The sequence below is a fragment of the Rana temporaria genome, chromosome 12, assembly GCF_905171775.1.
Source record: "Rana temporaria chromosome 12, aRanTem1.1, whole genome shotgun sequence".
Lineage (NCBI taxonomy): Eukaryota > Metazoa > Chordata > Amphibia > Anura > Ranidae > Rana > Rana temporaria.
Genome location: NC_053500.1, coordinates 69,770,141 through 69,785,342, shown reverse-complemented (window position 1 = coordinate 69,785,342; position 15,202 = coordinate 69,770,141). Strand labels below are relative to the sequence as shown.

At 43.4% G+C, this 15,202-nt stretch overlaps 1 protein-coding gene across 1 annotated transcript in view; it reads right to left on the bottom strand.

Annotated features, from left to right (window-relative positions):
* LOC120918493 (ubiquinol-cytochrome-c reductase complex assembly factor 1) overlaps positions 1-15,202 on the bottom strand; it is a 227,158-nt gene that overhangs the window by 134,353 nt on the left and 77,603 nt on the right. Inside the window, exons 5-6 of the mRNA XM_040330099.1 lie at positions 7,461-7,533; positions 3,792-3,849 (exon numbers count right to left, since the gene is read on the bottom strand). Of these exons, the coding sequence (XP_040186033.1) occupies positions 3,792-3,849; positions 7,461-7,533 (131 nt within the window). The remainder of the gene's footprint in view (positions 1-3,791; positions 3,850-7,460; positions 7,534-15,202) is intronic.

The window sequence follows — 15,202 nt, the reverse complement described above, 5'->3', positions numbered from 1 at the left end:
GGACGCCCACTAACACACAGCTCCTTTCTCTATCTGCAAAGTAGAGAGTCCTGAAACTCCTGCTCGCCCCCTCAAGAGGCTGTCTCCACACCAGGGAGAAAGCCCAGCCCCCAAGCTTCTTCGCCTTAGGTACACCCCCCAGATGGAGGTTCCCTCAGGCCTGGCAGTCTAAACACTCCATCCTTCAGTTCACCCAGCAATTCCCCCACAGCAGGCTGACCATGGGTATATGTAGGGGGTCTGCCCCCTGCCAATCCTAGTTGGGGATTGGTCAGAGTTCCCCACATGTACCCCATGTCACTCCAGCTCTCTGCCCTGCCCCAGAACATTCTCCATGGAAATACGGGAGGAGCCCAAGAGTTAAAAGTACATGTCAGTCACCCACTGCTACACTAAACCACTCCCTGCCCCAGATCAAAACAAACAGGCCTAGCTCGCAGCACAAGCCTGCTTAAATTTTACCTGTACTGGCAGCTTACACCAAAAACCTTACACTTATCACCTACCTAAGTTAGAGGGTGCTACATACCATTCTAACAGGCCAATTTATGATTCAACCCTTCTATACTGTACATTACTACTTACGCCAGCTAGGCTACCGATGGAAAGCCATGGCTTACAACTTCCGTGTTCCAGACATAGCTTTCCTCTCCACTAACGGGTCCTATAACACCTCACATATTTACGCTGCAACGCACCACAGTTCCCTACATACCCGCCTTTGTTCTCTGACTTAAAGCGGAAGTTCACCCATAAAAATTTTTTTACCCTTAGATTGATGCTCATTTTGTCTAGGGGAATCGGCTAGTTGTTTTAAAATCGAAGCTGTACTTACCGTTGTAGAGAGCGATCTTCTCCGCCGCTTCCGGGTATGGTCTTCGTGACTGGGCGTTCCTATTTTGATTGACAGTCTAAGGTCGCATCCATCGCGTCACGAGTAGCCGAAAGAAGCCAAACGTCTGTGCCGCTCTATACTGAGCCTGCGCACCGACGTTGGGCTACTTTCGGAAAATCGTGACGCGATGGATGCGACCGTCGGAAGCCTGTCGGAAGACTGTCAATCAAAATAGGAACGCCCAGTCCCGCAGCCCATACCCGGAAGCGGCAGAGAAGATCGCTCTCTACTACGGTAAGTGCAGCTTTGATTTTAAAACAACTAGCCGATTCCCCTAGAGAAAATGAGCAGGAATCTAAGGGTAAAAATGTTTATTTCCAGGTGAACCTCCACTTTAAGGCAATAGGACTGATCACTTAGACAATGGCCCAGATTCACAGAGAGCAAGGTGCACAATATGCCGCCGTAGAGCACACACTGTACGCCACGCCAACGTAGCGCGGAGAGGCAAGCATTGCATTCAGCAAGCCAGTGCTCCCAACGCTGCGCCAGCGTGGCGTAGGTTTCGAAGGCGCACGCCGGCGTAGATGGAAGTGGGCGTGACCCCATGCAAATGATGGGCCGAGCGCCAGACAAGTACGTATCACAAACTGCTTACGCGCAATAACCATAAATGAGGTGCAACCCGGGAACAGACATGCACAGGTCTGCACCAGGGAACACAAGCCGGCGTATTGTGCGTTGGACGTGTGTCTAGCTGGGCGTACGTTATGTTCACGGCGTACGCGGTGATCCGACGTAGCTTAGGCAGTTGTGTCGGATCACCGCGTACGCCATGAACATAACGTACGCCCAGCTAGACACACGTCCAACGCACAATACGCCGGCTTGTGTTCCCTGGTGCAGACCTGTGCATGTCTGTTGCCGGGTTGCACCTCATTTATGGTGAATAACTTTACGCCGGACGTAACGTTACGCATTGCGCGTAAGCATGCGCCGGGCACACGCACGTTCGTGAATCGGCGTATTTCCCTCATTTGCATGTTTGAATGGCTAATCAATGGGAGCAGCACCATGCGCCCAGCCCATATGTGCGCCCACCCTACGCCGGCATGTGCAAGCTACGTCGGCGGGGTGTAGCCTGTTTTTAGGCGCATGTTGGTTCGTGGATCTGCCGCAAACATACGCCGGCGCATATTGGCACTTACGTCGGCGTAACGCGTTATTCGTCGGCGTAAGTGCTTTGTGAATCTGGGCCATAGTATACATGCATCTATGTATGCCCATTTTATTTGCTCTATTGTGTTAATCCCCTCACCTGCCTCCAGGAAATGACCTTGTTTTACAGTTCCAAGATTCTATGCTGTACTTTGTTCATGAGGCATGTGATGGGAAATTGCCAAATTATATACCGTTGCATGGTTGTGCGTGTTGTTCTTTCCCACTTTAAGCTACTCACTTATGTTCTTATTGATAAGATGGGAAATGTCCCTTACTTGTTTCTCTGTTTGTTTACAATTCACTTTATGATTATGATCCAGTTTCAATATTCTATGAAACCCAAATAATAATAAAACAAAAAGGGTAGTGAAGGTGATTTTCAAGTTAACCAATGGAAGACTACAGCTGATATTATTTTTTTTAAATACAGTGTTGAAAATAAAAGGTCAGTTTTCATCCGATCTCTCTATAGGAATCAGCGGCGCTCTGACAAGCCCCTCCCCGCTCAGTGAGCAGAGACGGACCTGTCATCCGCTGGCTTAGCGGAGATTAACGGATCTCCCGCTGAGCTGGCGGACTCCGCTGAGTGGATCTGCCTTGTGTGAATGAGGCCTTAGTGAGCACTTTCCATAAAGTCCATCTGCCTTCTAGAGCAAAGTAGGAACAGGATATTGGGCCAATTTCTAATAACGCTTGGGAAGAGATTCTTCAGGCACTCCCCTCTGTGTCGCTTTTCCCCTCGCACAGACAAACCCAGCTTTTTATTTTGCATATGATGTATAAGACCCCGGAATTTATGTGTGCTATTGGCTTAAGGGCTGATTCGGCCTGTCCTAGAGGAAGCAATTCAGGATACACCTATTAGGGCCAAAATGCCAGAGGTATTGGGCACACTTAATGGGATTTTAGATGTGAATCGTTTAATGGATCCTCTTAAGCCCTGTACACAGGATCGGACCTTTGTCCGACCAAACTCACATCGGAATTACGACGGAATTCCATCGGAGTAAAAGTGAACATGTTCTCTATCTAAACTCTGATGGAATTCATCGGAATTTCCGATGGAATTACTCCGATGGGGCATACACACGGTTTAAAGTTAGGCTTAGGTTTAGGTTTAAATTGCGATCGTGTGTACGGGGCTGTACATGTTTACTGGGCTACTTGTATTTTTAATTGCTTAAGTCACCAAAGCAGATTACAGTTATACATGCGCGGTTTGTGGTTCGAACAAAAATTGCCCCGCACCCTCCGACCATATCTGACTAGAGATTTGATTGTAATGAGTGCATTTCCCTATAAGGGACATATTTTTTTTTTGGGAAATTCAAGAGGTTTGACTCAATTTGGTCAGCGTGGTTAGCCCATACGAGTCTGGTATTGAGCTAGGTTACAGGCCTTTTAAACCTAGCTGTAGTGTTCAGGTTATTATAAGTAGGCCCCATATGCAATGTTTGACATTTGCTGACCGCTATAGTGGTTGTCTTTTTTTCTTTTTGATATATATATAGTTTTTGAATTTATTTAGGCTTGCTTTATGTGTTTTTTTGGGGGATTTTTTGTGTACTTTGTGGTGGTTTTTGTCTTTCTATGGCATTTGAGATATGCGTTTTTTGTATATGTGTATTTAATTTTTTTTAAATAAAATTTAAATAAAAAGAAAAGGGTAGCACATGATTGCATGTATGCAGTTCACAGACAAACAAATTCTAAGATACTCACAAACCCTACTTACCAGACATGGAGCTGTGTCACAAGGAACCATGAATTAAGTGTATCAGGAAGATTACATTCTGTATACAATAAAAAAAAAAAAAAAAAAATACACAAATATTAATAAACAATATTAGTTAACATTGTAAAGCTTTTAAAAAACAAAAAAACAAACCGCAAACATGTTATACTTAACTGCTCTGTGAAATGGAGAGTACGTTTTTGACTTCATTACACTACTGGCCAGTTTTTAGGAGTGACTCGAACATAAAGCTCATCCCTAACTATGTACAACACATTTTGGGAAGTAGGGGGGCTTTAGCTTGGAAACACCTTGTCCACTATAAACATTTAGAACTATTCTGGACTGCATTTGATCAATTTTGTAATTTTAATCAATCTTCTGGTATAAATCTTTTTTTTTTTTTGTGCTCCCCACTAGTTATTATATGTATACCTTTTGTTTACTGTTGCCTCTTCCCCCCAGGGAACATCTTTATTTCCCTACTGCAATATAAATATCTTAATGTGGATGGTCTCCCTTGATATGCAGTGGTCATGGTTTCATCTACCTCTCTTTCTTTCCCTGATCTAAGCTGCATGCATTTTGAACATCTATGACAGGTCTTATGATTATCTATACACAAAATATATGGACTTGGATATTTGCATTTTTGCCTGACTGTTTGCATGTAGGCATCTACAGTATATTATGCTCAGTTTGACTTTGTTTATAATCTTCAGAGTTGTATGCCAGTTCTCCCTGAGGAAGTGGACTTTGTCCCAGCAAAACATGTTGGAGATTTCTACATGAAGCCCCATGAATGGCCACATCTGGGGCTTTATTTAATCATTTACAACTGACAAAATATGTAACTGCAGTTTTCCAATATTTTATGCCCATGTGTCTAGGTTTTCTCCTTTTAAACTTAAAGGATCACTAAAGGAATTTTTTTTTTTTTTAGCCAAATAGCTTCCTTTACCTTACTGCAGTACTGGTTTCATGTCCTTATTGTTCGTTTTTGCTTTGATGTTGCTGTAATTCTGCTGTGATCTCCACACTTCCTGGTTGTCTGGCTCCTTATAACCACAGTACTGGGAGCTTTTCACGGTGGTCTAAGCTGTCATTACTGTGTGTCTAAAACTTAACAGAACCAATCAGATTCATTTTAAAAACAAAACACTGCCCTGGATTTGTTTGTTTTTGTTCTGTGTGTCTCTCTAGTTCACAGGAACATGAAACCAGTTTAAAAGTGAAACTAAACTGCAGGTACATTATATGATTGATTTTTATCTATTTGTAATCATTTTTAAAAGGAATCAGTTAACTTTTATGTCTCTATACCCTGTAAACAGTCATTTCAGCAAACAAAATGTTTTTCCTTTAGTGACCCTTTAAGCTTTTTGTACAATAACAATGTAAACTTTTTATTTATGGTGTGGTGTACCTTTAAAGTCTTATTAGTTTGTTTTTGTAGGGATTTATTATCTTTTAGTGTCTTATGTGAAGGGACACGATACCAGTAAAACCGTATAATCAAAAGAGACGTGTTTTAAAGAATATCATTTAAGCAAATGACTGTTCACAATAAAGTCCATCCAATTCGATTTTTATTAAAATAAGTTATTTTGGCAGGTTTTTATTGTTATTATCACTACTACAGGTATTTGACAATTCACACAGCACTTTACAATACTCTAGATCAGTGGTCTTCAAACTGTGGCCCTTTGTTTTCTTTTATATGGCCTTTGGGGCACTATTTCTATCACTGACACCAATGATGGAGTACCATTCCTTCCACTGGCACCAATGATGGGGCACCATTCCTTCCACTGACACCAATGATGGGGCAACATTCCTTCCCCTTATACCAACAATGGGGCATTATTCTTCTCACTGATGCCAATGATGGGGCATTGTTTACTTCCATTGATGCCACTGCATTTTCTACTCACACTGGCCACCGTCCGGCCGCCTCAAAGTCTGAAGGACAGTTAACTGGTCCTTTGTTTAGAAACTTTGGAGACCCCCGCTGTAGAATACTCCCGGTTGTCAAAATGCTTAAAACTCCAGGGCTACATTTACAAAAGCATCTCGCGTGCAGTATTTAGGTGACCAGATACATTTTGCCTAAATATCGCATGCAATCTTGAAACTGTCAATTCACTATACTGTTGGGTATTTACTCAAAATACTGCAATATTTACTCAATCCCACAGAAGGAAATAAATAATTCTGTATGCAGCAATTAAGAAATGGTCCAGCCATGCGGTATTCAAGTGTATGACTATAACTGGTTATTAAGGAGCAGGCATATGCTGGTGTCCGCCCTTAACAACCAGCAACTGTTATGGTGGTTGAGGAACGAGCGGCCGCTGCATCCTTAACAACTCATGAGTCATCCGCTGTTAGCGGGATTATCTGCTGACACCTGAATGTAAAGAAAAGAACTGCTGGCAATAAAATCACAGAAAGAAAAACGGCATGGGGTCCCCCCCCCTCAATCCATAACAGGCCTTTCGGGTCGGTATAAACCCCCATGCCAAAATAGAGAGAAAATGGCATTGGGGTTCTTATGCCACATGCTCTCAACATAGGGGGGTGCTTTGGAGCGGAGTGCTCTCCCTTCCCCCCAAAGCACCTTGTCCCCTTGTTGATATCGACAAGGTCTTCTTCCCTACAACCCTGTCATGTGGTTGTGGGGATCTGCAGCCTATCGGAATATGAAAGCCCCCTTTAACAAGGCCCCCCTATTTAGTGAATTAACTAAAAAAGTGTTCATAAAATAAACAAAAAGTCCTTTGATAAAAAAAAAAAAAAAAAAAAAAAATTATCCCTCGGTTTAGATGCATTATGCGCCAACCCCCCCAAAAAAAGGTGGGGGGCACCTGGTGATGCCACCGTCCTTAGTTTATTTAGTGGTGGGAGGCCACGGAGCTGTCAGACGATGGGAGCCAGTCTTGGGTGTGGACCTCTTTTTTTGGCTCGGCGGTGGTCATCATGATTGAAGATAGAGCTACATCGGGGGACAGTTTTAAAAATAAACTTTTAAACTCAGACCGCCCGAGCATTAGCTAGTTTTACCGGCGGGAGCGGGGCAATTTTAACCCCAAATAAAAGGGTTAACAAGGGGTTTAAATCATCCGCCAAGCGCTGCTGTTGAAGCGCTTTGCAGGCGCTTTGGCAGCGTTGCCCATTGATTTCAATGGGCAGGGCAGTGCGGGAGCAGTGTATACACCGCTCCCGCACCACCCCAAAGATCCTGTTTGCGGGACTTTGCAGACCGTCCCACAAATGCACCGCCCCAGTGTGAAAGCGCCTCAGTTTTAAAAGTGTCTTAAAGATTAATAAGGAGTCATGAGAAAGGTTTGTATTTTTAGTACATGTACAAAGATTATTGCTTAGAATTATTTCATGACTAGACATAGAAGGGTTGATTTACTAAAGCTGCAGAGTGCAAAATCTGGAGTAGCTCTTTATAGAAACCAATCAGCTTCCATTTTTTTTTTGGTGAAAGCCTAATTGAACAAACTGAAGTTAGAAGCTGATTGACCACCATGCATAGCTTCACCAGATTTTGCACTCTCCAGTTTTAGTAAATCAATGACTACACTCACAAGAGAAGATCAAAGCAATCTGATGGTCATAACCCTGTCTGAACAAAGACAATGAAAACAAAGACATACTCACTTTCAAAAAACTCTTCATAATCTATTCTATCAACGCAGCAGGTATACATGCGCAAGGCAGCAATTTTAATTTTCTGTAAGAATAAAATATAACCTGTTCATGTTAAAGGTTTTAAAAATGACATAAAATAAAGAGAAAATGGCATTCTAAAAGTACATGCAATAAAGCACAAAATCAGTTTAATAAAACTTAAAACGTATTTAAACCCAAAAACAAAAATGTAATACAGTATATTGCAGCCTTTTTTGGAGGCTTTCTTCGTTAATCTTCATCTACTGATCCTACACGTAACTCCCCTTCTTCTTAGGGTGACAACGCTCACTTACTGCACTGTATCTATAGAGGAGCAGTATTGTCACCATAAGCCACCATAAGTATTGTCACCATAAACCGCTCTCTTAATCTCAATTTCAAAGAAGGGAGTTTGCCCAGTTTGCTACCGTGTTTCTCCGAAAATAAGACGTTATTTTCCAGGAGGGCTGCAATATAAGCCCTACCCCGAAAATAAGCCCTAGTTTAAAATGCTTGTAAATTCTTATAATCCACTCTATTACAGTACTATAAAATGTATACTGTGTACATGTCTAAAACAATTGTGCCAAATACCTCCGGTACAGTGGGGGATCTGATCCCCTGCAGTGCTCAGAGCGGGGAAGAGAGCTCAGGCGGGCCACAGAAGTGCTGAGCAGTGCTATAATGAAGGTATTTGGCACAATTATATTACAGAAACACACACATTGTACATTATATACTACTGCATAGAGTGCATTATAGGATTTTACAAGCATTTTAACTTGGTTTACACTGGGGATTCCTGACAGGCAGGAAGGGAGAGGGGGAGGAAAGACAGCAAATTACATGGTAAGCCCTCTCCTGAAAATATGCCCTACTGTGTCTTTTGTTGCCAAAATTAATATAAGACCGGGGATTATTTTCAGGGAAACAATAGTTCATAGAAGATAGCTGGGAAGACCGATACCATTGTTTGACACTTGAGTAGAGTGTATAGAAAGTGAAAAGAACACAAGATTTTTTTCAGGATCAACAGGAGTTTTCATGTGCATGGACCAGATGACCCCGAATGGTTCCATCTTCCCCCTTCAGTCAAGGGTGACATTTTTGAGTGGGTTATTTTACATTCTCAGTCTGTTCCTGGAGTGGTGGTGAGACACTTTCCTTATACAGCAATATGTATTGTGAATCAAAAACTAGAAAAATATTTTGGCTTTACGAACTTTATAAGGAAATCAATGGATCTTTTGAGGGTTTGTGCACATCTGGCTCAGAAAAAGACCTGATTTGTGGTGCAATAACACAACACACCCTAATGGACCTCATTAAATGCAAATGTACCTTTTTTTACATTCACCACAACACATACAGTAGGTCGTTCACATCTGTGGTGTGTACTGTGATTTCATGGGTGTGGGGTGGTGGGCCAAGGACACATCATTCTCGCCTAGGAGCAGGTACCCTTCAAACAAAAGGTACCCACATCCAGTGGTGGTCTACATCTTTTTGGGTGAAGGTCCACTTTTTTGCAAAATCTTTTTTATGACATTTTTCATTAGCATACAAAATTAGCCCACGCAGGAGCCAGACCTTTGCCCACGCAGGCAAAGTTCTGATGCGGCAACATACCGCAACAGGGCACAACATACAACATAAACAAACGTAGGGATATGTGGGGAGAGGTTCAGTTCAGGAGAATCTGTGCTCAAATTGGTACCGATAGGATAATGCAACATGAGAATAGTTGGGTCAATATACTAACAGACTAGAGATATAGTGTTAATCTAGGAATTTGTTACTGCATCAGTTGCTGTGGTATTATCATCTAGCCAACAGGTCCATACCATTTCAAATTTTTGTGGGCAACCCCTGCCCGAGTAGGTGGCTTTATACAGGGGTGCCATTCACTAGGCTTTTCCAGAATTTGACAGAGGGGGGAGACAATTGTTTCCAGTTCATCGTAATGGCCTTACGAGCATAGTACAATAGCAGGGATATGAGTATTTTCCGTGCTCTGAGCATTGACCGTTGTTCCACCAGCCCCAGCAGACAATATTTAGGATCATAAGGAACACAAGTCTTAGTGACTTTAGCAATCACCTGGAGTACTTCTTTCTTTCCAATAATTTTCGATTGCTGGGTAAACCCCAAAAATTTGGAAAAGTCACCCGGTTAGTAGGAGCAACGCCAGCACGCCGGAGAATGCGCCGGTGACATCTGGTGCAGCCTGTGAGGCGTGTAGTGAGCTCTATGCACAATTTTGTATTGGACCAGTTTGTCCCTTCCTGAGACCAGAGGGGAGAAGGGAAAGTCCCAAATCTCCCTCCAGTCATCCTCGTCCAGCTCCGGTATGTCCCCCACCCATTTCCTGCGGAGGGGGGACAACTCGGGGCTGGCAGCAACCAGCAGGGACCCGTAGAGCTGAGATGTGGGTTTCTCCAAGTCTTTCACCCGAAGGGTGGATTCAAGCTCAGAGTATGCCAATTCAACTGGTTCGCCTAGGAACTGACACCTGTAGGCATGAGCGATTTGAAGATACCTAAAATTAGAGGTCGACCGATATATCGGTCAGCCGATATTTGGCCGTTTTTATGAAATCGTCATCGGCTGATTATTGTGAAAAAATCGGCCGATTCGCGGCAATCGCGGCTATTACAATAAATGGCTGGCATGGCCGCCTGCCCTGCAGCAGCGTGTGTCCCTGAATCCTCCACCCGCACGGCCCCCTCCAATATCAAGGAAAGATTTTACTGGCATTGCATAGTACCGCCCCGTCCCCGCTCCGCCCCCTCCCTCGGCGTGCTGTATTGGGTAAACAATCATTGGCCCTTTACAAGCATCTGCCACGTGACTTTCAGTACTGACCAGTGCTCTTGAAGCAATGTATTCTTGATTCCTACTACACCCGCACGGCCACTATAGAGAAGCTAAGGAGAGATTTCACTGGCATTCATCGTACCACCCCGCCCCCTCCCTCTGCGTGCTGTATTAGATACTTGTAAAGGGCCAATGATTGTTTCTCTAATACAGCACGCCGAGGGAGGGGGCGGGGCGGTACGATGAATGGCAGTGAAATCTCTCCTTAGCTTCTCTATAGTGGCCTGTCCGGGTGGAGGATTCAAGAATATATTGCTTCAAGAGCACTGGTCAGTACTGCAAGTCAGGTGGCAGAGAAACCATCATTGGCCCTTTACAAGCATCTTCCACCTGACATGGTAACTCCTCCCAGCAGGAAATCGTGGCCAGCACTAGCTCTGTCCTCCTTTCCTGCTGAGGTGGAGCCTGCTGGCTGCTTGTATTTTACTTGTTCAATGATTGGCTGGTCATCTCATCAGCATGCACCTAGCCTATCAGGTGCATGCAGATAGATACCAGCATGTATGGAGGGTAAGTGCTACTGTACTGCCCCCCCCCCTGCAGACTTAATTGTATGTCTTTTTAAAGTGAAACCTGGCTGAGGCTGTCATTGAGAAAATGGATGAGGATGACTCTGGGTGCATATCAGAGTTACATTGTGGGGATCCTCTTCACAATGTAACTCTCATCCTCATTCATTTTCACAATACATTGCAAATCAATCATCTTCATTGCCACAACGCAGCACCACCCATCCCCCCCCCACAACGCAGCACCACCCATCCCCCCCACAACGCAGCACCACCCATCCCCCCCCACAACGCAGCACCACCCATCCCCCCCCCACAACGCAGCACCACCCATCCCCCCCCCACAACGCAGCACCACCCATCCCTCCCCACAACGCAGCACCACCCATCCCTCCCCACAACGCAACACCACCAATCCCCCCCGACAACGCAACACTACCTGCGCCTATCACCACCCATCCCTCTCCACAATGCAGCACCACCCGCGCCTATCAAAAAAAAAAAAAAACGGCCGCAAAAATCGGCATTATATATCGGCCGCACAGATTTCTAAATATCGGCATCGGCCATAGAAAAACCCATATCGGTCGACCTCTACCTAAAATGCGCCAGTGCAGGCACATTAAATTTGGTGCGTAAAACGTGAAAGGGGGTGAGCTTTCTGTTGGTGATAACATGCTCAAGGGCCAGTATTTTGTATTTGTCCCAGGCCTGTAGATCCAGGATGGTATTGAACTGTGATAGGTTAGGGTTCAGCAACAGGGGGGTGTGAGGAGATCAGAAGTTCGGCTGGGGTGCCCTCAGAGCCACACCTACCTTCCATGCCCGCATAGTGGAACGCATAGAAGGGGTGAGATGGTGAGACGTTTAATCCCCCTGAATAGCAACCCCTTCAAGGCCTCCAGAGACCCCACTATAGCCGCCTCCAGCACCACCGCAGAGTTGGTCAGGTCTGGTTGCAACCACCAATGGGCGGTCACAAGCTGAGTGGCCAAAAAAAAAATTGTGTGAAGGTCCACTTTAGGTTTATGTCCACTCCCTACTGTACCAACCAACAAGTCTTCTTTCTAGTCTGGGTCCCTGATGAGGTAACGGCAGAGAGATCCTTACGCACTATGGTACACCTTGCATGTACTTGTCAGCGTTTAGACTTATTATGCAAATTCGGACGCGGTCAAAGGAAAGTTCCTCCAAATGGTCTAAAGGTAGCAAAATACACAACAAGTGTGATTCAATGCACCCAAAATGGCAAACTCCAGACCAAACATTTTCATTAAATCACTTAACCTTTATTTAAAAGGAGTTAAAATGTCAGCATTTAGAGGATGCCAGATGCCACAAAACCACAAAGAACAGATGTCCTACACAGCATACACACTGCATACTTCATTAAGCCATGATACTCTTTTTAAAATAAATCTTTTTTTTTTTTTCTTGCACCAGGCTTTCATTAAATCATGTGCGTCAAACGGTCTCATCCTACTTTTTGAACGTGTGGAGTGTTGAGACTTTATAAAAATTATTTTCTCTTTATTATTAGTTAAAATAAATTAAATGCAAGATCTAATATTGCGGAAGAGGGGAGATTTGTTATCCTCTGTAAGGCCTCATCTAGTGTAAAATCATGGTATTTTTCCCTGCCTCGGAAGCTGCAGGTGCCATGTACAGCTGGCCATAGAAGAGGTTGGCTGTATGTAGCCATACTTTGTTATATGTCGATGCTTCCATGCATTGGTGTAAACCTGTGCATATAACATACTCCAAATGCCTAAAATTCTGTTGCCTGTGTATCTTTGTTTATGTTAATGCACAAAAGCATTGTTGTATACCCTAGTAAAGCCTTTTAAAACCATGCAGCACCCATTGCAAGACAAAACTCCAGGATTTTAAGCTGGAGCAAATTTTAAGCCTCAAACCATCCATGTGCATGAAGCCTAAGGCCTCATACATACTGGACATTTTTTAACAGCTGCTCTTTTTGGCTCCAGACATTTTTTTTTTCTACAGCCAATAAACTCTCCAGCATGTTATCATATGTGTCCATGCACACAAAAGGATGTCATCAACTGGTTTTTGGCTGGGGCATTTTTTGGCTGTAAAAAACAAACAAAAAGTTTTTCAGCTGTAAAAACGCTCTAACATCAAAAAACGCAGCTAAACACTCAAACGCGGTCACCAGCGTTTAACGTTTTTGATCACATTGGAAAAAATTTATAAATATTGTTTTTTTAAACACTTAAAACGCTAATGCTAAAAAAAACACTAAAAACATTATTGCAAAAATGCTGAAAAATGTTGAAAAGCTCACTGCAAAAGCAAATGTCTAGTGTGCATGAGGCCTAAATGTTTATTCAGTAGAAGAAATTACAATGTACAGCAAAGGAGTCTGAATCATATACAGTTGTGGCCAAAAGTTTAGAGAATGACACAAATATTAGTTTTCACAAAGTTTGCTGCTAAACTGCTTTTAGATCTTTGTTTCAGTTGTTTCTGTGATGTAGTGAAATACAATTACACGCACTTCATACATTTCAAAGGCTTTTATCGACAATTACATGACATTTATGCAAAGAGTCAGTATTTGCAGTGTTGGCCCTTCTTTTTCAGGACCTCTGGAATTCGACTGGGCATGCTCTCAATCAACATCTGGGCCAATTCCTGACTGATAGCAACCCATTCTTTCATAATCACTTCTTGGAGTTTGTCAGAATTAGTGGGTTTTTGTTTGTCCACCCGCCTCTTGAGGATTGACCACAAGTTCTCAATGGGATTAAGATCTGGGGAGTTTCCAGGCCATGGACCCAAAATGTCAAAGTTTTGGTCCCCGAGCCACTTAGTTATCACTTTTGCCTTTTGGCACGGTGCTCTATCGTGCTGGAAAATGTATTGTTCTTCACCAAACTGTTGTTGGAAGAAGTTGCTGTTGGAGGGTGTTTTGGTACCATTCTTTATTCATGGCTGTGTTTTTGGGCAAAATTGTGAGCAACCCCACACATGAATGGTCTCAGGATGCTTTTACTGTTGGCATGACACAGGACTGATGGTAGCGCTCACCTTTTCTTCTCCGGACAAGCCTTTTTCCTGATGCCCCAAACAATCGGAAAGAGGCTTCATCGGAGAATATGACTTTGCCCCAGTCCAAAGCAGTCCATTCACCATATTTTCTGCAGAAGATCAATCTGTCCCTGATGTTTTTTTTGGAGAGAAGTGGCTTCTTTGCTGCCCTTCTTGACACCAGGCCATCTTCCAAAAGTCTTCGCCTCACTGTGCGTGAAGATGCGCTCACACCTGCCTGCTGCCATTCCTGAGCAAGCTCTGCACTGGTGGCACTCTGATCCCACAGCTGAATCCTCTTTAGGAGATGGTCCCGGCGCTTGCTGGACTTTCTTGGGCACCCTGAAGCCTTCTTCACAAATGCAGTGGAATTTTTTTTTATGGGATTAAAGGGGAGGTTCACCCTATAAGAAATTTCCCGAAGGAAGCTCGGGTCGGCTCTATTCGGCGCCGGTGCGCAGGTGCCGAATAGAGCCGAGCCGACCTTCCTTCGGGAAGTCGTGAAACGCTGTGTGCGCCGTCGTTTAGCATGTCAATCCATTGGCATGTCAATAGGAACGCCCATTCCCGCGGGATTCCCTACCCGGAAGCCGCGGTGAATTCTAAGGCTAAACGCTATCTACGGCAAAAAAAAAAAAAAAAGGTCAGTGTAATTTTATATGCAGAACTGGGCTGGATGTAGTGTTAGAAATTTTTTATAGGGTGAACCTTCCCTTTAAGTTAATTTTCATGGCAAAGAGAAATTTTGCAATTAATTGCAATTCATCTGATCACTCTTCATAACATTCTGGAGTATATGCAATTTCCCATCTCAAAAACTGAGGCAGCAGACTTTGTGAAAATTTGCATTTGTGTCATTCTCAAAACTTTTGGCCATGGCTGTACTATATCATAGTGCTGTGAAAAAAATTTCCCCACAAATAAAGCTTTCTTTTGGTAGTGTTTAATCATTGCTGCGTTTTTTTTTTGTTTCGTTTTTTGCGCTATTAACAAAAAAAGAGCGACCATTTTGAAAAAAATACAATATTTTGTACTTTTTTCTATAATAAATATCCCCAATTTTTTTTTTTTTTTAAAAAAGCACATTTCCTCAGTTTAGGTTTGCGCAAAAGTTAGAGTTTCTACAAAATAGGGGATAGATTTATGCCATTTTTATTATTTATTTTTTTACTAGTAATGGCGGCGATCTGCGATTTTTATCAGGACTGCGACATTTTGATGGACACATCCGACACGTTTGACACATTTGTGGGACCATTGGCATTTATACAGCGATCAGTGATATAAAAA